This window comes from Amphibalanus amphitrite, unplaced genomic scaffold, assembly GCF_019059575.1.
Source record: "Amphibalanus amphitrite isolate SeventyFive unplaced genomic scaffold, NRLGWU_Aamphi_draft 000063F_arrow, whole genome shotgun sequence".
Lineage (NCBI taxonomy): Eukaryota > Metazoa > Arthropoda > Thecostraca > Balanomorpha > Balanidae > Amphibalanus > Amphibalanus amphitrite.
Genome location: NW_024881559.1, coordinates 1,163,946 through 1,188,116, shown reverse-complemented (window position 1 = coordinate 1,188,116; position 24,171 = coordinate 1,163,946). Strand labels below are relative to the sequence as shown.

Genomic DNA, 24,171 nt, shown 5'->3' with positions numbered 1-24,171 from the left:
CTCGAGCTAATATACAGAGACACTTCAGAAAATTTGTTGCTTCAAGAGGAAAAATTCTCAAAAACTTTGATACCATATTACTACAAAATCCAATTTGAAACTGTATTGTTCAAGTTTCTACAACATAAATAAGTGAATAAATGAGTAAAATTTGTATTGATGACGTCATTTATTTATTACTTATTTGAGATATTCTTTTCCATCTTTGACATATCGGATAATGTGCAGCGAGAATGGTGTTTACTATCGAGGCCACTATGGACTTTGGTGATTTTGTCCAAGTCAGTCCCACGCACAAGGGGGAAAAGCTCAAATTATTGAGCGCTCAAAATATTGAGCGTGTGACGTCAGAGGCTCCCATAGGCGTAATGCTGAGGGCTCAAAAAATTGAGCCGTTTCAGGAACACGTTTTGCAAAAGCAACTCGCAACACCTAGGGAGAAATGGCAACACCCTAGGAGAATCACTAATGATGCAAAACAGATTAGTCTTTCATATTTTTCACTGCTCAAGCTTCAATGATTGGGGGAACACCAATTTATAGGTCGAAATCTTACGGCATACCAGGATGACCTAAAAACAGGCCAATATTTATGTCGAAATAAAAGTTATTTTTTGTCCATTCACGTTTTTTACTAGGGTTCTGTTGGAAAGAGCATTTTTCATACTACCCAAAATGATTGCGACTCAATTTCACATTACCCATATCGGAGAATATTTTTCATTTGGCGGCGCCGTTTGTTTATTTCGTCGCGACGTCTCCGGTCGAGTGGTTGTCGTCGTCCTCGTGTTGAAGGTAAGTTTTTATCGTTTTAGTTATATTTAGATGTTAAAAGGTACACTGAAAAGTTTGAATATGCTGTGATTTTAAATTTGGAAACACGTAAACGTCAATCAATTCACGTTTTCCTCGATTTGCGTGCAGATAAGTAACTGTCGACGAAAGTGGCGCCATCCGATATGATGTTTTGAAGGAAGGAGACACAACATATTTACGTGAAAATTTTTGTTTTTTAGTGGTCTAAGTGCTTCAAAGAGGCTGTGAATGTTTTCTTCACACAATTTTTCATTAGGTATGATGAGGTAAAAGGTAGTTTCAGTCTTAACTTTCATATAATTGACATTAAAACATATGATAGTCCACTCCTATCAGTGATTGAGTACCTTGATATTTGGCATTTCTTATTAATTTGAATGTATTCTCTATCCATATGTCCTGATAGTAAGTGACAATACTCAGCCAATATGTTTCCATAGTTTTCACATTCATTTTCCAGTCCTTTACATAACATCAATTTATAATCAACAAAACTCAACTCCTTCGTTACTTCACAACACTGACAGCATGACAGACTGACAGTCAACTATTGTGTGTGTGAATGCTGAAACAGGATAGCCACTTTGCTGACTGGCTCATATGAAATAAGATAAAAATGATCCTTTATATCATTTTCATCTGGAGGATCGAAGTCAACGGAAAAGGAAGGCCACTTTTAAGCCTGAAGGTCTAGGCCGCCAGACGCCAGTCGGCAGTCACCACCAAATTTATAATATATTTATTCATTATTATACTTTGAGACCCTTAGGTCACTGGATCTGCATCACATTTTCAGTTTCAATATAGTAAAGGTTTTTTATTTGTATGATGTGAAATATTTTCCTGAATCAGAATTTAATTATCCCTAGGTACCTGGTACAGGTTTTGGATTTAATGCTCATTGTTGGTGTGCAGTCAGGATTTTTTGACAGGTCCAGATAGGGAATCCTGAGCAATTTTATAGTAAAGTGGTCTCCTTATAATCACCACGCATTTTATCAAAAGTTTTTGCAGAACTCATTCAATGAATAATTTTATCAATGTTGCACCCATTTCTTAGACGACCTAGGCTGCATCTTTTTTTAGTTCCTGTTGTATGACATATTTTCCATTTTGTTCCACTGCATAAAGAAAAAAATCGTTTGAGATCACCAAACAGCTTTTCTTTTTCTGGCAGGTCTGCACAACCAAGCGGTCGCTGGCGAGGACGTCGGCCGTCCTTGTGGGTAAGGTCATCTGCTCAGCCTTTGTGGAGATCAGCAAGACGTCACCAAGATGAAGACTTCGCTGGAGCAGAAGCCGCTGACCCGTGTCCGATCGGGCAGGTCATGCTCGACGGCACGAGCCACAACTTGAACGACTAGGTGACATCAACAACATGGTGGAGCAGGTGAATGAGTTTGGCGACGTGTTGTGCGACTGCAAGAAGGGTTGTCTGCGTGTTCTGGCCGGCGGAGCGGCGACGCTGCGCAGTCTGTGCTGGCGGTGAGCAGCAGGCTGGCCGTGGTGACCGCGCGCGCCCACATGCGCCGACAACCTGTGCGGCTTCGACGGCCCCGGGACAGCCCGATGCCGCCCACTATGCGACGCCGACCGCGCACTGTCCGCACGGCCACGTGGAGGTGTGCCCGCGCTTTTTGCCCGCACGCCGCTACCTCGCAGATGGTCTGCAACCACGCCGTCGCCGCCTGTAGCCCGGTAACAAAACGGCTGTCTGAAAATGCCGCGTGTTCTTTGTGATGTTGCTACTGTGATGGTTGCTACTGCTGGTCTGAGACTCGATGTTTCCATTCGTCCTTTACATGTTAAGGATTTGATAATGATTAGCTTAGTCCGAGCTTAGGTCGTTTATATCATTTGTTATATGGCATATTTTGGATCAGAGCAGTACGACACTGCCTCCTGCTTTTGTGATGTATGCTGGCAAGACGCAGGTTCCGGTCGCAGGTCACCCGGTTCCAATGTGGTCGGGCTGGCATGCGATAATGTGATGTTGTTTTGCTCGTCTCTGTGTTCCACACTTGATGATGTTTGTGAATCTAACCCACATTGTATAGTATTTTTGTTTGTTTGCGGCCGATAGCCTTGTAAGTTGTAACCGTGGCAATACAGTTTTTCCTGCTATAATTCTCCAATATTCAAGCGTGGGTGGATATCTTTTTGTATTCACGTATTCCCTTCTTCCAGTACAGTCAGAGAATATCAATACAGTATTCATACGGATTATTCAAGCCCTGTATAATTATTTGAGGTGTGCCGAATCCGAAAGGCGACCGATAAAACTACTAGCGGAAAATGTGACATGATGCCATGGGTTTGTGAAAAGTTTAGGTACCACGTAGCATTCAACTTACTGCATTTCTGTTTCAACTCAGTTTAACGTATTTCAACGACCATAACATCAAAAATGGCAGCCAGTACGGGCTTCACCTGTCACGGAGAACGCTCAAAAAATTGAGTGTAGATGCTGGCTGGCACTCAATTTTTTGAGCGCCAGCTGACTGTCGTCTGTCGTGGCGCTCAATTTATTGAGTATCGCGGTCCCGAACGACAAGTGGCGCTCAAAAAGTTGAGCGTCTTTAGGGCATTTTCTTTCCAAAAACACCGATATGAATTATCACGGCGAGTGTTCGAGAAGAAACCTTGTTGCTCTCTCTTGCCATTGATACCTTATTTGGATACGATATTTGCCGTAGTGTGACGCTAACGGCATTGTAAAATACCATCGTTTCGCCTATTCCTTCATAACGGGGCCCGCTCAATTTTTTGAGCGCTCAATTTTTTGAGCTTTTCCCCCTTGTGCGTGGGACTGAAGTCCCTAAAAACAATTTTGTCCTTGATTTTATCCGCAGATCTCTGTAAATAGGAGGTGTATTGGTTTGCAGACTGCACTACTGCACCCAGTTTTTTCAGTTGAAATGGTTGTGATGGATGAAAGCAATAGGGAATTATTAAGCAGGCTGTTTCCTGGTAAAGAAAAAGGTGAGTGGTTTCTGTGCTGGACAGTGGACAGTGCACATTCTTTGCTTTGCTTCTCTTCATCTTCAGAAGACTGATCACTCGCAGCGCGACCTAGGAGTGTTGGTCGATGATTCGTTAAAATTTCATCTACATATAGCCACTGTAGTGCATAAGGCCGGTGGACTGTGTCACAATTTTAAAAAGGCTACAGTTTGTCGATCACCCGCATTCATGTTGTTCCTTCTCAGGACGCATGTAAGGCCTGTGCTTGAGTATGCGTCTTGTCTGTGGTACACCGAATATGCTGAGGATGTGTGTAAACTAGAAAGGGTACAGCGCAGATGGACAAAACACATTGAAGGGATGCATGACATGACTTATGCGGAGAGGCTGAAGGAACTTGACCTTTTCTCTGTGCAAGGCCGACTAATTCGCGCCGATCTGATACAGTACTGGAAGATTTTCCATGGGAAGAGCACAATAACCCCTGAGGACATTTTCCATCAGCCTCCCCGAGGTGGAACTCGTGGTCACTGCTTCAAGCTGCATGTAGCACGTGCTGTTTCGAACGTGCGGCAGCGCTCGTTTTCGCATCGTCGGGTGGCTATCTGGAATAGTTTGCCAGAGGCCGTGGTGGCCGCTTCAGATCTGTCGTCTTTCAAACGACTTCTCGCACAGGCACTAGGTAACACATTGTACGACTACATCTGACTCGCGATATTTGTGCAAACATACCGATAAGTGTTGTTTTCCAATGGCATATACCACGAGGACACACACTTTCCAGTCATCTGGCCATATCTATAGGACATCATCGTGGGGAGACTGTGACTGGCGTGTCCTGATCCTATCCGGGTTCCTCCTGCTCCAGTCCTTACTACCGGCTGCGAAGCAGAAGGAGCCCCACCAGGTAAGAGGTAAGAGTACCAGGTAAGGTAAGAGACTTGATTATCATTTTTGCATGGCACATTACCATCTGCTGCTTCCAGGTACAGTCTGTCCCTGCAGTTACATGCCTTGAGCCTGCGCAGGGCCTGAGCCCAAAAAATGGGCGCCATATAGCCTCGTTGCTGGTGCGCCCTAAAACACCAAATCATCATCATAGACTGGAAAAAATACATGTTATGCCAAATATGTCTGGCGGAGTAGTGTGGTTGCGCTCAAAATTTCAGTGCACATCTGGCGTAACTTTGCATGCGCTGAATGGCGGCGGCTGAATTTTGGTGCAGGGCGGCCACAGAATTTTTTGGCGAAAGACGGTCATCCGAATTTAGTTGGCATACTAATGGTCAGTGTAGCAGATGGTTTGCCCTCGGGGTGGCTCTGGAGATGTTTTGGGACATGACGTCCCCGCCCTGTTGTCTCGTGCTCAAGCTGGCGAGCCGTACTGAGTATTCAGTGGAGGAGCGGCCGCCCAGGTAAGGCCTGAACCCTCAGTGTGGAGATGAGATGGGTATGGAAGACCTTGAATTGAACATCACCGAACGGCCCACCGCTGTGTCGAGGGGAATGAGAGCACGGACGACCTGGCAAAACAAGGGGCCGCCCTGCCCACAACCGCCCGCTCGCTGATCAGGGCGGTTCATTGTGCGTTCTCGCATCAATGGCGCGACAACTGGACCGAGTCACTATTCAAGCCGCTCCTCGAAAGCACGCCGCCGCTCCCTATCTCCGGAGAGGACCGAGAGTACGCCGTTTCGGTGCACCAGATGGGGACGGGCCACTGAGGCCGCTCGGTCCAGTACGTCACTGTACGTGTACCGAATCGGCTGTCTCAACTCCGCGGCGTGCCAGCAGTGCCCAGACAAGCGGTGCCTCGTGGCGCTCTGCGCTGTGTGCCGAGAAGAGGCTGATGTGCCGGAGCACGTGCTGCTCCGCTGCCTGACCTTCGCTGGCTCAGCCTCGAACACACCGCTCCACTGATTTTTGTGGCCCCGGAGGCCGGAACTTCCAGCTCCGGCCTTGTTTCACGGCACGACGCTACAGTGCGCTAAGGGTATTGAGGTATTGGGCTTCTGTGGAAATAAAAAACTTATTCAGACACTCAAACATGGGAGAGCGTCCAGGGCCCCGGGACGCTCTGTCTGGTTGATATAGCCTTGGCCAGTACTCGGTAGATGTGCACATGTGCTTTATATAAAAGTGGCTAGGTTTGGCACAAATCGGCACCCAATTTCCGGCGCAAATCATGCAGAAATTTCAGCGCAAAATCGCTTGCGCCGAATTCCGGCGCAAGAACGGTCTCATGGGCGTCCGGCGTAGTGTGTGGATGTTTTCCGGTCTGGCCTGAGCCGAACGATGGGGGTGCCGGCCGGGTGGTCACAGACGGTAGGGGCGGCGGCTTGCCGGCCCTGATTGGTGGACCTCCTTGGCTTGTCAGGAGGCGGCAGCAGCACAGGGTTCAAAGTGCCTGCGTGTCTACTCTGTGTTAAGCCGTCTGGGGACGGCCACAGCTCAGTTGTGGCCTTATTGGTCGTGTTTTGCATGTTATTATCTTGGTAATTTTTAAGAGAGGGTTTTGCTCCTCATTCATCAATTCAAATGTTTCAAATTATGAAAATATGCCCACGGGCTAGTTGGCTTACCTATTGTATGTAATTGCTTATCAGTGCACTTGCTTAAAGACTGGTGCTTGGTATGCACTTTATGATGCTGTGAAGTGTGTACACAGGCACATTGAGCTATGCTGACTCGAATGTGATTCCAGAGCTGGAGAATGATGTGGATGTCAACAACTACTTGGCTCAAATTAGCACCTTTGGTGTGGAAAGACTGCGTAAGTTGTGATACTTTTTGCTGAAGCACTTCTAGATGCCTGAGACTGAAATTTACACTGACAAAACATTGATTGGGTACTTGAATCAATGATGCTGATGATACCTATGAGTTTAAGGATACCACAGGGACAAAGGCCATCCACTTTGATACCTGAATCTATGAAGTACACTACTTACTCACTTATGTCATTTATGTATTATTTCACTGTTTACAGCCTCCCTAGTTTCAATTCATCCCATAAGGATGTTTGACAAAAAGTGGATTGCAATTTGTTGCATGCCATGAAATAACCTGACAGCAAGCTTTGAGTTCATAATTTGACATGCCTATATCTTTACCTAAGTGTCTTGACCAATAAACAAGTGAGTAAGGTTTTTCATTGTGGAGAAAAATGAAGTAAACAAATGTCATTGTTAGTATTTAGTATACACCATATGGTGTAGTAATACACCATACCAATGGTATGGTGTATTGATCAGGCACTGAGGGCTCTAGGATCCAAGAGGAGTTAGTAATAGCCAATGGTATGGTGTATTGATCAGGCACTGAGGGCTCCAGGATCCAAGAGGAGACGGCTCACACCCTGCAGCAGACACAGGACCTGGCCTTCCAGAACTACAAGACGTTTGTGGAGACAGCAGAGTGCTCATCAGCAGTCTTGGAGGAGGTGAGGACTGAGGTGCCTTTAGTGCTGGATTAGTAATACTTGCATTATGCCCAAGGTGGGGAAAATCAGTAAGAAGTATCCCCCTGGTGCAGAGAGGAGTGAAGCGACCCTGTTTTGTGTTCCTTTTTCGATAAAAGGTATGGTTGTTGTAAAATTAGTATTAAATAAAAAATAGGTGATAGCAGTAGACAGCGTGAAATGTGGGTCAGAATTCAGAAGTGCCCTACCTACATGGAGGCAAAGCATATCTTGGCTGAAATATTGAAACTTTTGGCAACTGGCAACTGGCAATGTCTTCTCACAGACATTTTCTAGTAAACCATCATCTTTTTGTACATAATTCAACGATACAACCGTATAGCAGCTGGCGTTGACATAGATTGGCACTGGTGGCCAAAGCTTAACAGGGATGCAATTACCAATGTCTTACAGTAAATCTAATATGTTGGTTATTTTAGCAGCAGATCGATATTCGCTATTCTGTTGCTGGTAGACCACACTCGCCGCTCTCAGATATGCCGCTACTGGCATAAAATGTCAAAACTGGAGCTGAAACTTTGGGCTAAATTGAGTGTGAGCTGAATGTGGGCCAACTTTTATTTCATACAACTGGTAGCATTTGCGGTAACGACGAATGTCTGTCAACACTAACGGATTTGTGATTGTAGATATTGTGCTAAATTGACGGATATAAAATAAACGCGATATATTGTGCATCTCATGACCGACACCTCCGTTAGCCCAGTTTGTGGCTCACTGACGCGCTGGGTCGGGCTGACGGTGCCGCTGCGCGCTCCCCTCCGCCAGTTCACCTCCGTGGAGGAGCGGCTGGACCACCTGCTGGCCGAACTGCCCGAGTTCGCGGCGCGCTGCGCAGAGTTCGGCCGGCGCGGCGGCGAGATCCACGCGCGCCGCCGCCTCAACTCAGCCACGCTCACCAAGCACACGGAGCTGCTGGAGGTGCTCGAGCTGCCGCAGCTCATGGACACAGCCGTGAGGAATGGCTACTACGACCAGGCCATGCAGCTGGTGACGCACGTCCGGGCGCTGGAGAAGAAACACGGACACATCAAACTGGTGGAGGTGAGCGGCGGGCGGCTGTCGCCGGTGGGAGCCGCCGCCGGTGAGAGCTGCACATGGTGGGAGGTGCCGGTGGCGGGGCGATGTGGTGCCGAGGAGATGTCAGCCTTGCATTGGTATTGGGGGCGGAGGGAAGAGGTTTCATTCCTCTGACGGTATCCCAGCTTTTTTCCTGATTACGAGCGAGCGAGCGCAGCAAGCGAAGCGAGTCTTTTCAATATAACGGAAAAATCTCAGTATGAGCGGCCCGGCCCGGCCCGGCCTGTAACGCTTTTGAGAGGCTTATATCTCAGCAACCGCTGAACCGATTGGCCTGCGGTCTTTTTTGCTGGGTAGCCCCATCCCTTCTAACCCGTAATTGACTACTTTTGATACATCTCAGTGACCGTCGTGGCACGTGCCACGTGAAAAGTCAAGGGTGATCAAGCAGTTTTGCAAAAGTTATGATTTTGAGAGGCCCATATCTCCGCAGCGGCTTGAGCGATTGTCTTGCGGTCATCTTTATGGGGTAGCTGCATCCCTTCTACCAAAGGTCGGATACTCTTCATCTATGTGAGTGACCCCCACTGCACGTGCAAAATACAAAAAGAAGAGGTGCCAAATTTGTTCCCATTTCAGTAACTCGGTAATTACTGGGGCGATTTCGCTGAAACTTGGCATACAGGTAGGCACCCACAAGACAATGCATTCCCATGTGTTGCGGTTAGGGTGCTACTGCACGTGCGCACGTGCAGGGGGCGTTTCCAGATCTCGAGAACGGCTGGGCCGATTGCGCTCAAATTTGGTACACGGTTGGGGACCGGTTAGTAGGGTGCCGTGCAAAAGTCATTTTGGACCCCGTTTGCACGTGCGCACGTGCAGAATGCCGCTTCCAGATCTCAGGAACGGCTGGGCCGATTGCGTTCAAATTTGGCACACCGCTAGCGACCGGTTAGAAGGGTGCTTTGCACAAGCCCGTTGGAAGTACCCTCTCGCCCTTCCGCACGTGCAGGGCTCACCATCTCGCTCGCTCGTTATTCGCCCAAAAGGCGTTTTACTGGTCTGTATGGTTTCCATTTCTGACCTGCTGTTTTTTATGAGCGAGCGAGCGCAGCGAGCGAAGCGAGTCTTTTCAATATAACGGACAAATCTCAGTATGAGCGGCCCGGCCCGGCCCGGCCCGGCCCGGCCCGGCCCGGCCTGTAACGCTTTTGAGAGGCTTATATCTCAGCAACCGCTGGACCGATTGGCCTGCGGTCTTTTTTGCTGGTTAGCCCCATCCCTTCTACCCCGTAATTGACTACTTTTGATACATCTCAGTGACCGTCGTGGCACGTGCCACGTGAAAAGTCAAGGGTGTTCAAGTTGTTTTGCAAAAGCAGTGATTTTGAGAGGCTCATATCTCAGCAGCCGCTTGGGCGATTAACTTGCGGTAATTTTTGTAAGGTAGCAGCATCCCTTCTACCAAAAATAGGATACTGCCGATGCATGTGGGTCACCCCCAGTGCACGTGCAAAATACAACAATGAGAGGTGTCAAATTTGTTCCCACTTTAATAACTCGGTAATTACTGGGGCGATTTCGCTGAAACTTGGCATACAGATAAGCACCCACCAGGCAATGTATTCCCATGTGTTGCGGTTAAGGTGCTACTGCACGTGCGCACGTGCAGGGGGCGTTTCCATATCTCGAGAACGGCTGGGCCGATTGCGCTCAAATTTGGTACACGGTTGGGGACCAGTTAGTAGGGTGCCGTGCAAAAGTCAGTTTGGACCCCGTTTGCACGTGCGCACGTGCAGAATGCCGCTTCCAGATCTCAGGAACGGCTGGGCCGATTGCGTTCAAATTTGGTACACCGCTAGCGACCGGTTAGAAGGGTGCTTTGCGCAAGCCCGTTGGAAGTACCCTCTCGCCTTTCCGCACGTGCAGGGCTCACTATCTCGCTCGCTCGTTCTTCGCCCAAAAGGCGTTTTACTGGTACTAGAGGTACAGGTTTACGCGATAACTGTCCCCGCGTTCGATGTCTCTCGGACGACGAAGATTCTACGCCGTCCGGCCAATCACGCTCCATAACCGCAGCCAAGCCCCCGCTGACCTTGGACAGGATTGGCCAGACGACGTAGAATCTTCGTCGTCCGAGAGACACCGAACGCGGGGTCTATGTTTTGATATGTATGATAAACGGATGCATTAGTTTGGGTGTAGAAACTTGCATTTTTATTGGTATTATTTGTGTAGAACTGGGTAACTGCTTTTAATTGAACTATAAAATATGATGGTGATGCATGCGAGTTGTTCGAGCCCTTAATAAGTTAGGATGTTACTCAATTCAACCTTACCCTACCCTACCCTACCCCTACCCCTAACCTACCCTACCCTACCCCTACCCTACCCTACCCTACCCTACCCTACCCTACCCTACCCTACCCTACCCTACCCCTACCCTACCCTGCCCCTACCTCTACCCCTACACTACCCTACCTTACCATACCCTACCCTACCCTACCCTACCCTTACCCTACCCTACCCTACCCTACCCTACCCTACCCTACCCTACCCTACCCTACCCTACCCTACCCCTACCCCTACCCTACTGTACCCTACCCTACCCTACCCTACCCCTACACTACCCTACCCTACCCTACCCTACCCTACCCTACCCTACCCTACCCTACCCTACCGTTACACTACCCTACCCTTCCCCCTTACACTACCCTACCTTACCCTACCCTACCTACCCCTACCCCTACTCCTACCCTACCCTACCCCACACCTAACTTACCCTACCCTACCCTACCCTACCCTACCCTACCCTACCCTACCCTACCCTACCCTACCCTACCCTACCCTACCCTACCCTACCCTAACCTACCCTACCCTACCCTACCCTACCCTACCCTACCCTACCCTACCTAACTGTACCCTACTTAACTCTACCCTACCCTACCCTACACTACCCTACCCTACCCTACAATCCCCTACCCAACCCTACCCTACAATCCCCTACCCTACCCTACCCTACCCCACCCTACAATCCCCTACCCTACCCTACAATCCCCTACCCAACCCTACCCTACAATCCCCTACCCTACCCTACCCTACCCTACCCTACACTACACTACACTTCCACCGACAGTCCAAGTTTCAGCTAAATCGGCCCAGAAACGGCTGAGATATTGCAAAAACAAATTAATTGTATTTACTGGCGAATCCCCTTGGCGAGCGGTGCCTTGTGTCGGCCTTCGTTGGCTCTGATGCTTTTCACTCAGTTTTTTAAGCGAACAACTGAGCCTAAAGCACGTGCCCTCTGCTCGGCGCCGGTCGCGGCCCCACCACGTGCACACCGCTGAACCCGCACCCTCGAAAAGTTGATACGACAAATGGGTGCACGCATCCGACTTACAGCGAAAATTTCACCCCCGTAGCCCTCACCGTTCCCGAGCAATAGTGTGTTTTTGCCATGTCTAATGTTAACCCTATGGGCACGCGAGCACGCGCCGCGGGCGCACCCCCGGCCGCATCATGTCCAAAATTTAATACGACCTACGTGTAAAGGTGGCCCACATCGCTGTAAAATTTCACGGCCGTAGGTCAACAGACGCCGCCGCAATAAGCGCTACAAAGTGACTACGTCGCACACGGCGTGGGCGGGGTACTTTTTAGGATTTATTACGAGCGAGCGAGCGCAGCAAGCGAAGTGAGTCTTTTCAATATAACGGAAAAATCTCAGTATGAGCGGCCCGGCCCGGCCCGGCCCAGCCCGGCCCAGCCCGGCCCGGCCCGGCCTGTAACGCTTTTGAGAGGCTTATATCTCAGCAACCGCTGGACCGATTGGCCTGCGGTCTTTTTTGCTGGGTAGCCCCATCCCTTCTACCCCGTAATTGACTACTTTTGATACATCTCAGTGACCGCCGTGGCACGTGCCACGTGAAAAGTCAAGGGTGTTGAAGCAGTTTTGCAAAAGTAATGATTTTGAGAGGCCCATATCTCAGCAGCGGCTTGAGCGATTGTCTTGCGGTCATTTTTATAGGGTAGCTGCATCCCTTCTACCAAAGGTCGGATATTCTTGATCTATGTGAGTGACCCCCACTGCACGTGCAAAATACAACAATAAGAGGTGCTAAATTTGTTCCCATTTCAGTAACTCGGTAATTACTGGGGCGATTTTGCTGGAACTTGGCATACAGGTAGGCACCCACCAGGCAATGCATTCCCATGTGTTGTGGTTAGGGTGCTACTGCACGTGCGCACGTGCAGGGGGCGTTTCCAGATCTCGAGAACGGCTGGGCCGATTGCGCTCAAATTTGGTACACGGTTGGGGACCGGTTAGTAGGGTGCCGTGCAAAAGTCATTTTGGACCCCGTTTGCACGTGCGCACGTGCAGAATGCCGCTTCCAGATCTCAGGAACGGCTGGGCCGATTGCGTTCAAATTTGGTACATCGCTAGCGACCGGTTAGAAGGGTGCTTTGCACAAGCCCGTTGGAAGTACCTTCTCGCCCTTCTGCACGTGCAGGGCTTACTATCTCGCTCGCTCGTTCTTCGCCCAAAAGGCGTTTTACTGGTAATATAGAAGTGAGTCTTTTCAATATAACGGAAAAATCCCAGTATGAGCGGCCCGGCCGGGCCCGGCCTGTAACGCTTTTCAGAGGCTTATATCTCAGAAACTGCTGGACCGATTGGCCTGCGGTCTTTTTTGCTGGATAGCCCCATCCCTTCTACCCCGTAATTGACTACTTTTAATACATCTCAGTGACCGTCGTGGCACGTGGCACGTGAAAAGTCAAGGGTGTTCAAGCTGTTTTGCAAAAGTAGTGATTTTGAGAGGTTCATATCTCAGCAGCCGCTTGGGCGATTGACTTGCGGTAATTTTTGTAGGGTAGCAGCATCCCTTCTTCCGAAAATAGGATATTCTCGATGCATGTGGGTCACCCCCAGTGCACGTGCAAAATACAACAATAAAAGGTGTCAAATTTGTTCCCATTTTAATAACTCGGTAATTACTGGGGCGATTTCGCTGAAACTTGGCATACAGGTAGGCACCCACCAGGCAATGCATTCCCATGTGTTGCGGTTAAGGTGCTACTGCACGTGCGCACGTGCAGGGGGCGCTTCCAGATCTCGAGAACGGCTGGGCCGATTGCGCTCAAATTCGGTACACGGTTTGGGACCAGTTAGAAGGGTGCCGTGCAAAAGTCAGTTTGGACCCCGTTCGCACGTGCGCACGTGCAGAATGCCGCTTCCAGATCTTAGGAACGGCTGGGCCGATTGCGTTCAAATTTGGTACACCGCTAGCGACCGGTTAGGAGGGTGCTTTGCGCAAGCCCGTTGGAAGTACCCTCTCACCGTTCCGCACGTGCAGCCTGCAGGGCTCACTATCTCGCTCGCTCGTTCTTCGCCCAAAAGGCGTTTTACTGGTTATTAAATTGCGTTAAAGGAAAAGGGCCACCTTCGTGAAATATGAAGATATCGTTGTTTTTCATTTTGACATTATTATTTTTCATTTTCTTTTAAAAACTGGTGCCAGAAGTGCACAATTCGCTAAAAAGTATTTAAAACTATTTAACATATTGGTACTATGTTGATACTCTACGGCACCTACTGTATGATGGCATAGCGATGACGTCACACTCAAGCCAATCAGCGTTCAGAAGACAGACTCGTCAGATTGTGTCAGATAAGCTGATTGGTTAAAGCTGAGCTGGTTGGAGCTGATTGGTAAAAAACCAAAGCCTCGCCGCGGGTGGCTGTATTGTCGGATAAGAACGCATTCCTGGGATAAGGACGCATTCCTGGCGTATTTTCTTTTAAAATTGCCGATAACTACGAATGGAGGCCGAAATCGGCCGTAAGGAGGTAGACAGCTAGGTTTTCGGACACGGGCTACAAGATGGCTATCTCAGTTTCAATCCCCATGTTAAAGGTGGCCCTTTTCCTTTAAGACGGTGACTGAGTGACGTTCAGCTCATCCACCGTCTGACGTATGATCTAATGTGCGTTTTTTCAGAGTATCGTGAATGATGTCCAGCTGGCCTACCGTCTGATGCTGACCCAACTGGTGTCTCAGCTGCGTACCAACATTCAGCTGCCGCAGTGCCTCAAGGTGATCGGTAAGTAATAGGGATTGTGCCACTGTGTAATTGCAGCCTACTCCAAGCCGAGGCTTCCCGACAGTGATTGTGCACACCACTTTATGGTTAGATATACCTAAGTATTTAACCAGGACTAAATGTCCAATTAGGACTCTGCCGTTAATATTTCTTGAGCATCGTTTCATTGCGATGCGCACATGTCCCACTTTATCTAGTTCCAGCTGTGTCCTACCCCCTCAGCCCATGTAACTTGGCATATCCCCCCTCCCCAAGTCGGTACATTTGTGCCTCATCCCTCCCCTTGCATCATTCTGTGTCCACCAGTGGCACACGACATCAGTGTCTCTCGTTGACGGCCTCTGCTGACGCTGTCCTCTCATATCACCAGGCCACCTGCGCCGTATGGAAGTATACACAGAGTTCGAGCTGAGGCTCAAATTCCTTCAGGCCAGGAACGCCTGGCTGGAGGAGCAGCTGGCAAACATCAGTCGCGAGGACCGTGAGTAGGCGACAAACATCCAGTTTCGCCCGGCCGCCGCGACCGCAGTGGTGGCGCTGCTGTCGCCGCATGGGCTATGCCGGGCCGCTGTGGCGGCGGTATTGCTGTTTGCGTTCGCATTAGAGCTAGGTAGCGATCATTACGAAAATCTTGACGCGTGTATCCGATCATCTACCGCTGATTCCTGCCCTCCGGGCCGGGCATGGTCAGATAGCACATAGCCGTATTGATGGTTGGAGCTGCGCCCACATTTTCTCCAGGGCCGACATACGCTCGTCCAGCTTACCTATGGCATGTCCATCCCGACGACTCACACTATCTCTCCTCGTTCTCTTTTCCCCTGACAGCTTACCACCACATCTCGAAGACGATCGAGGTGAGCCGGGTGGGTCTGTTCGACATCGTCACCCAGTACAGGGCCGTATTTAGCGACGAAAGCGCCCTGCTGCAGGCGGGCGCCGACGAGGCCGCGCCGGCCATCTTCTACGAGTGGATCAACCTCAAGGTAGGCAACTCGAGCTCCATCGGAGGTATTTTCAGCTCTGCTGGATGTCGGGGATGTACTGGCGATGCCAATCAATGTGATTATATGTAGTAGGTAGCCGGATTTCGTCGTATTGCCGGTCTCGTCGCATTGCCAATGGCTCGGAATTTCGATATGCAGTGCAGAGAATGTCTGATATTATCATGTATGTAGGTAAGCTGGATTCGGTGATCTTGGGGCTGGCGCTCTTCTTGTAAAGGAAATATGGGATTCAAGTCCATGTTTACAGGTAATCAATGCATAATTGTTTCTAACAATCCGATCATAGTCATTAGCGTCAACAGCGATGTTCACCATCTTTTCTTGGAATCATAATCACAACCCGCCGGTGCAGCGGAGCGTGAGGTCACTGGCCTGACGCCGCCTCGTCCCCACCAGGTGGGCCAGTTCCTGAGCACGCTGCGGCAGGACCTGGCGCGCGGTGTCGGCGGCCGGCTCGACTCGCTGCTCTCACAGACCATGTACTTTGGTCTGAGTCTGGCGCGGATCGGAGCCGACCTGCGGCCGCTGGCGGCGCCGCTCTTCAGCCGGGCGGCGCTGGCGCAGTTCGAGCGCGCCGTCACTGCCGCCACCACGCGCTTCCGCCAGTCGGTGGACGCGTTCACGTGTATGCGCGCGCGCGTCTCGGCGCCGGCCTCCTCTGCGCCGGCACCGCCGGGGGACCAGGTGAGATAGGGAAACTGTGACGTAAGCGTGGAACCTACTATAAACGAAATCATGATACTTCAATGCCAATTTACAAACTGTCGTAAAGCTTTGTTTGTGTTTTTAGCACGGATGTGCAGCTGTTACTTTGGCTTCGGTATGTCTGTTGTCGGAGTGTCTGACTGTTCGTTTGTAATAGCTTCATTGTTGAACTACGTGCTCATAAATCACGAAACAAAATGTTTTAAATCGTCTTGCCCTTTGCCTTGTGCTTCCCTTCATTGTAGTGCAACTTAATGCTCTCTCAATCATCGGCTTCCTTATCTTCGGCTGCCTTCTTCGGCCCCCTCAAATCGTATCATATCATATCGGCTTCCCCCGCAAAACGTCCTACTCCCTCCACGAACCCCACTCTACCCATCCGCGGTATCTGAGTACCGACTGCTCTACCCAGGACATTCTGCAGCCGCCGACGTCGCTGCTGGACTACCTGCCGCTGGCACACTACTGTAACGGCGTGCTGGCGGCCTTCAACGAGCTGCGCCTGTGCCCGGCGCTCGGCCTCGTGCACGACGTCAGCTTTCGGCTCAGCGACAGCCTGACGGCCGTGGTCGGACGCGTCGTCGAGCTCTACCACACGGTACGTCAGCGGCCGAGCCGACTTGGCCTATTCGCGGAGGTTTCCGTGTACTACCGGAGAACCCGGTGTGCTCCCTGATATTCCTGCGTACTCCGTTTTTTTTTTCGGTCTACGATTCACCACCCCGCTACTTGAATATCGGTTTAGAATCCAGAGGATGCTGACCTTTCTAGCAGCTCATATTTCGTCATGCACCGCCTTCTCCGCACTTCTGCCAGGGTTCCCGAAATAGTTACCTACGTGATGCTCGTTAATACGCAAAACTTTTGGCAAGATCCATTACCCAACCGGTTTCAACCGGTTACATGAAAACGGAGCATGTAAATTTGCCAACCCACCAGTGTGTTTGCAAAGCAGTTAGCCGTTGAATATTCAGAAATATCCTTTCAGGCAGCTGATACTTTATCAAGAGAATCTTTGGAAGCTCTTCGGCTTCCTTCATCGGCCCCCTCGCATCGTTAACCCGAAAACGAACTGGGAGCTGCGGGGATATTTGTAGTTATATTATAGTAGTGTCTAATGTCTATGTTGCTCCTACAATCCCTACAATGGCTGAATTGGGAAACATCTGCCATTGCTAAAGCAGCTCATCCTCCAGAGAAGAAAATAACATGGTTATATTCTTAGGTCAAATTACTCGTAGGGTAGTCAAGTGCGCTGCATTAAAGGGAATGATTCACTTGCCCGAAATATTTTTTTGCAATGCTTTGTATGCTCAAAATGATCAGGAAAGAAAATTAAACCTTTCTATAAACAATATTATTTTCTATATATTTACAGGAATTCGGAAGAACAATATTCTCCATATATAAAATATTGTTTGACGCGGAAGCTTAGTATGTGTTGACCAATCATATTGCGTAGGACAAGCCCATTGGCTGTAAGCAGCATGCTGATTGGCTGACGATGACGTGGCCGCTGCATTCCTCAGGAAGGCACGCATCCCTCTGCAAGGCACTCTTTTCGGAACGAGAAATGGAATATCTTGGTCTAGGGTGATCTTAGGTTAGGGCCGCAAAAGCTTCTGATTTATGCTAGTTTCAGCTTAAGCTACAAAACTGCTATTCCAGTTCAAAACCCCATGGTAAAAGGTGAAGCCCCGCTGGAGGGGGAGGGCAGAATGTGCCCCCCCCCCCCCTCCCGTTTTTCGTCAATAACTTCTAAACGCATCACGCCAGCGACGTCAAACTTTCAGTAACTTATCATACCTCAATTTAACACGTTTGCTGAAAATTTGAGCGAAATCCGTCTGAATTTTTTTTGAGAAAATGACGTATAACCCTCGCCCTGGCAGGGCATTTTTCATAACACGGCCTGGCAGGGGGGGTCGATGCGACCCCCCCTCGCGATTGGCTCCTATGGCACCTAGAAACACCAAATTTGGTAGGTAGGTGGGCCCCCTGGAGTTCTCGCCCCTGTGCAAATTTGGTTGCTCTAGGTCAGTATTTAGGGGGGTTTTGGGGGGTATAAATGTAAAAATTTCGCTAAAAACAGGTCAAAAGTTTTTCGCTTATAACTTTTGATCTAATTAAGATAGAGCAAAAAGAAAAGCACCAGTGAACTCAGCACGTCAAGGCGCGTCGAATGATATACTTTTTAGCTTGCTTAAGTGTACTCAAAGTTTTTCTTAAATTTTAAGTAAACTTAAATTAATAAATTAAGTTCAAGCTAACCAAATTGCATCATATTGCATATCACTCGATTCGGCTGATCACCAGGAACACAATGATACCATTTTTTAAGCTCTAGCGTCATTATGTGCAAAGTTATTGGCAAAAACGTCATTTGACCTCAGTTGACCTCATTTGACCTGACCCATGGATAAGTACACAAAACAAAGAAGCACCAAGTGACCTGCTGTTAAGTACTGTGGTTTCAAAGCACAAAAGTGATAGAAAGAAGCGAATATCTCCAGTATTTTCCGAAATTTGTATTTTCCCATAGGCTTAACATTACGACGTAATGACCTCTAACTGACCTCAGGTCAGTGACCTAAAAAAAAACGAGCTATATGTTATACAACTCGGTGAACTTAGCATATCCTGAAAGTTTGAAGGAAATCAGTCCAAAACTGTGAGTTGGACAGGTGCAAAAAGAAAATTGAAATTTGACCATGACCTTGTACCGGTTTTTCTGACCTGGTGACCTGACCCAAGGTCACCCGGACCTGAAATTTCCAGGTCATATGTAAAAAGGTTGCCCCATAGGCTGTGCCAAATTTGGCGGCGCTGCGCGCCGCCGTTTTTACGCTATCTTCGAAAAACCTTAGGGGGGGTCGCATCGACCCCCCAGCCAGGGCGAGGGTTAACCCTCGCCGGACCTATTGGTTTTCTACATACGCGCCGGCCGAGGGGGGGGGGGGCGGGTACGACCCCCCCCTCGCCGTTTCGCCCCTGGTGGAGCTAGCGCGTCGCGGAAAAAACGAGCGTGTGCGCCGTTACGAGACGCAGAGATTGGTACCCGATTTTAAGGTCCTAGGTCAACCGGTGACCTCTGAGGTCAGGTCAAGTGCCCCAAGGTACGGTTCAGTTTTTGGTGAATAACTTCGCAAAAAACGGCCGCAGAGCGCCGATTTTGGCAGCATCGTGTTCGTCTCGCTCAGGCGCGTCGAATGATATACTTTTTGTCCGGGTCAGGTCAACTTGGGGTGTTGACCTCAGGTCAAGGTCAGGTCAGCACCCCCAGGTCACGAAGTTGGTCGAAAGAGGTCATGTCGCATATCATTCGATTCGGCAGGTCTTCCTGAGTCCATTGGTGGCTTTCCCCACTCGCTAGCTCAATTTGATCAAGAGTTATTGACGAAAAACTAATATGACCTTGATGACGCCATAAATGACGTCACGCAAGGTCAACATTGAAAAAGTGACGCATCTAACCTTGCAAGGAGTGCATAAAATCACGATTCTGTGTGCTTGAGATAGTTGGAGATCGCTCCCGGCGCCAGAATAGCAGTTTTCATTTTTCCCCATTGACTTATAATGGTGAGGTCACGAAAATGACCTGACCTCATATGACCTTTAGGAAAAATCCGAGATATACAAGTTGTGGGACTCATAATGGATACTAGATCCTGCAAGTTTCATTTTCCTGTGACATCTCCTCTGGCAGTGAGAGCGTTGCGAAGTTGCGACATCTGAAGACCGTGCAGAGGTTCACTTATGACGTCATAGGTCAGTGACCTGACCTGACCCAAAAATGCGGTTGGTGTCAAAAGATGCGGCTTGGATCAAAGGTCAGGTATGCCAAGTTTCAGCTCTCTATCGCCAGCGTGTTCGGAGCTATCGCGAAAAAACCCTATGGGGGGGGCGGCACCCGCCCCCCCCCCCCCCTCGGCCGGCGAGGGTTAAGTGACGTCATGTCCGCCATTTTCGCCTCAAAAACGACAAATTTTCAAACGCCGCTAACACCTTCATTTTTAAAGGAATCAAGACGTAACAAAAAAGGTTATACGTGATTCTACTTTGTCTATCAAATGGCTATCTCGGTTTTTTGAAAATTTTGGATTTGGCCCAATTTTTTTCTAAAAAAAACTGATTTTTTTTTAAAATGATTATAAAATCCAAAATTTTGAGTGTATATAAAACAATATTTGTGAGAGAAGTTGTCTATGTTCACCTACATACCAATTTTTAGAAGAATCGGTTGGAAAATGTGAGAGTTATTCAAAATTTTATGACGTCACGACACACAAAATTTTTGAAAAATGAATTTTTTGGAAGTTCTAGACCTGGTACGGAAACAATAATAGCACAATTCGATTCACCGTGAAAACTGCATCAGATAGACACCTTTTTAGGTCTTAACAAATAACAACCATCTTCAAAATTTGACCTCACTTGACCTGACCTCGACCTGAAATTAATCCAGAAGTGGTCCATTTCACTTATTGAGTCTGCCTATTGAATTCTATAAATAAAATGACCCATAAAACATATGTCGCACATGCCCTTTTCTATATTTCGCTTTTGGTGACCTGACCTGACCTTGACCTTGACCTTTGCATGATATTGTATGCAACGAATATTGTCTTGGTAGCCTAAGAACACGTTTTGGGCAATCAGTCTCAGTTCATTCTTCGGCAACTACGGTGCAGGGCCGATACTGTACAAACTTGCATTTTGTACCCTGACCTTGACCTGACCTCTGACCTTCTTAAGCAAGAATGGCTCTTAAGATCCGCCTTGTTGAGAGCTTTCGATTGCCGTTTTCCCCGTCTTTCTACGACCATCGGTTCGGAAGTTAGACAGGGGGGGCAGAATCTGCCCCCCCCCCCCCCCCCCAGCAGGGCGCGTATGGCTGAATAGCCCAGCGGGGCGCGTGTTAAGGCAGGATGTAACATCACATGCATGATGTCTGACTGACATATTTCAAAATGTGTGTTAAGCAATCTATATATTAAATATATCTTTAATTGTTTACATAATTGTTCAATGATCATGGCGTTTATAGTGGTATTTGCTGGAACTTGCTTGCCTCTTTGAAACAATGGAATATGGTGTCATTTTTGTGTGTGTATCTTATGCGCCCAATTTTGGCAGTGCTTAGATTTTGGCATGAGTTTAGTTTTGCTACGTGACAACGCACATTTGTAATTCATCAATCATCTAACGATATTAGGTACACTTACGCCTACAAAGCGTGTCGGGTTGATCCTCACTCACACATGCAAGCATGCACTCATACATGCATAGGTGCACACAGATAGTTGATTTCATGTTGATTAAGGAGGTTCCTCATTAATTTGTAACTCCATCTTTGTCTCAATTATAGCGCAACTCGCTGAGCACAAACATTTTCAAAGTTTCTCAACGGGTTATTTCATTTACTCATGTACTCAGTACATTAGATATGCCTACTGCTTGCAAATGTGCCGTTTCGGCAGCCATACTTTTCACTGGGAGCTGCTTTAGTGCAGTGTGCCCTTTATAAAAAAAGCATCGTACCGGTGGCGTGTTCTGTTGTTATTTTCGGCCTGCAGGGCGGCTCGCTCTCATCGATTGGCATGCACACGGTGGCTGCTGGCTTCTCTCTGCGTCGGCAGATCGGTTACTGTTTGACCCGATCGCCGGGCGGTCGCCACGGTAACGGCCCGCGGCCTGTGCGCTCGGTCCGCCTCCGCCAGCCGCTGAGCCGCAGAAACCCGTCATCCCCCGTCTTCCGCCTGCCGCGGGACAGCCAGAGACTGACTGAGACTTACCGTCGTCCCCCCTTCTCTTACAGGACAGAGACTGACTGAGGCTTACCGCCCCGCCCTCTCACCTACAGGACAGCCAGGGGCTGACTGAGGCTTACCGTCGCCCCTCCCTCCTCCCCTTCTCACACACACAGGACAGAAACTGACTGAGGCTCGCCGCCTTCCATCCTTCTCTAATCCCCCCCCCCCCCCCACAGGTCAGCCAGGGACTGACGGCTACTCCCCTCCCCCCTCCCCCTCCACAGGACAGTCATGGTCTGACGATTACTCCCCCTCCCCCACGACAGCCAGAGTGTGAAGACTGTCCCCCCCCCCCCCCACACACACACACAGGGCAGCCACAGGACAGTCGGGGTCTGACGGTTACTCACCCCTCCCCCCCCCCCACAGGACAGCCGGGGTCTGACGGTTACTCCCCCCCCCCCCTCACAGGACAGCCAGGGTCTGACGGAGGAGGAGCGCGTCAACTACAGCCGCTTCTGCCGGTGTCTGGCCCGCGATCTGGTGCCCTACCTGAGCGGCTGCCTGGCGGCCGTGTTCCCCGTGCAGCAGCTGGCGCCGGCGCTCGGCCTCACTGTGGCAGTCGTCACCAAACGGGTACGGTAAACCGGGGGTCTAGAAGGGTACGGTACCACGGGGTCACTAAATGGGTATGGTAAGCCTGGCGTCATTGGACGGGTACTGTGTACTGAGAGTTGACGGTACGGAACACTTGGAAGTGGAAGTCATGACTGTATGCCGTACGATACACCGAGAGTCACAGTACGGTGCACTAAGGGCCATGGTACGGTGCACTGCGAGTCACATTACAGTGTGAGTCACGGTACAATACACTGGGAGTTACGGTACGGTCACAGGGAATCACGGTACGGTGCACTGGGAGTTACACTTACACTGGGAGTCACGGTACACCGGGATTGTCAATACACTGGAAGTTACGGTACGGTATACCGGGAGTCACGGTACGGTACACAGGGGATCACGATACGGCACACTGGGAGTCACGGTACTCTGGGAGCTACGGCACACCGGAAGTCACGGTACACTGGGAGTCACAGTTCACTTGGAGTCACGGTAGGTAACACAATAGGATCACGGTGCGATAAACTGGGACTTGGGAAGCATCACTGTTCACTCGGTTATCTGACCACCCTTACCGAACGGTGTACGGCAGTGACGAGACCGTTCACCAACTACCGGGGTCTCACTGTGAGACATCGCTGGTGTATAAAGCTCTCTATGTGGTACGGAACTATCCTTTGGTGTTCATTGAGTGTGCCGATGTGATGTTGCACCATATTCCGGTGCTCACGGGCTGTCTGTGCCGTCTGTCGCTAGGGTATCGGCTCCCTGGACGTACCGGCCCTGGTCAGTCCGCTGCAGGAGTTTCTGCAGTCGCAGGAGCCGCCTCCCGCCGCGCCCCAGCTGCCAGTGGCATCCTCCGCCCCGCCGGCAGAGTCGCCAGGTACGGCTGAGACTCAGTCTGACCCGGCCGGAGCTGCCGCCGAGCTGAGCAGCGCCGCGCCGGCCGCGGAGCAGTCGACCGGTCACAGCGCGGACCCGGACCGGTCGACCGGGCCGCCGGCACAGACAGCGGGGCCGGTCGGGTCTCACGGACCGCCGCTGCCGGAGACGGCGGCCGCAGCTGCTGGTGAGGCAGGAACGGCGGGCTCGTCAGCTGCTGGTGAGGCGGGAACGTCGGGCTCGGCAGCTGCTGGTGATATACCGACTGAAGGAGCTGGGGCTGCACCCTTAGCTGCTGGAGGGACGGCGGCCGACGGAGCTGGGCCGGCGACCACTGCTGAGACGCCGGCCGACCGGGACACCGCCGCGGAGACACAGGGAGCTCCCGGCGGCGGCGCGGCGGACCCCGCTCTGCTGCACCAGGCCCTGGAGGAAGAGGACGAGGGACTGGTGATGACGGCCCCGCCGCGGGACCAGTAGCGACAGACTGCCGGCGCCGGTGTTTGACGCGCTCTGGAGCTCACCCTCGCCGGTGGCTGACGTACTCCAAAGGGAAAAATACGGTGATGGAAATGTTAGAATATAATTATTATATTTATGGCTGCATGATTTTATGAAGAGTTCTGATGCGTAATGCGTCCGTAATGTATCCGCTTATGAATGACCCATTCTAGAAATGCATCTGCGCGGATATATTTGTGTGCCGTGATAATGTGGTGTGCAGGTTGTAGATGTATGCCTGATTGTGATTATATTTTGAAACATTAAGTTTTGTGTGAGTGTTCCGGTGCTGATATATTCGGTCGGCTCATGA

General features: G+C 50.0%; 1 protein-coding gene across 1 annotated transcript; it reads left to right on the top strand.

The window, feature by feature from the left end:
- The first annotated feature begins 49 nt into the window (after window positions 1-49).
- On the top strand, window positions 50-24,125 carry LOC122378705 (conserved oligomeric Golgi complex subunit 8-like). Its single transcript, XM_043360132.1, has 12 exons — window positions 50-281; window positions 3,631-3,798; window positions 6,485-6,553; window positions 7,098-7,222; window positions 8,030-8,305; window positions 14,287-14,389; window positions 14,760-14,870; window positions 15,218-15,375; window positions 15,793-16,080; window positions 16,514-16,699; window positions 22,326-22,490; window positions 23,232-24,125. Exons 2-12 carry the CDS (start codon window positions 3,735-3,737, stop codon window positions 23,835-23,837), a joined length of 2,151 nt encoding a protein of 716 aa, XP_043216067.1. The 5' UTR covers window positions 50-281; window positions 3,631-3,734; the 3' UTR covers window positions 23,838-24,125.
- Window positions 24,126-24,171: the final 46 nt, after the last annotated feature.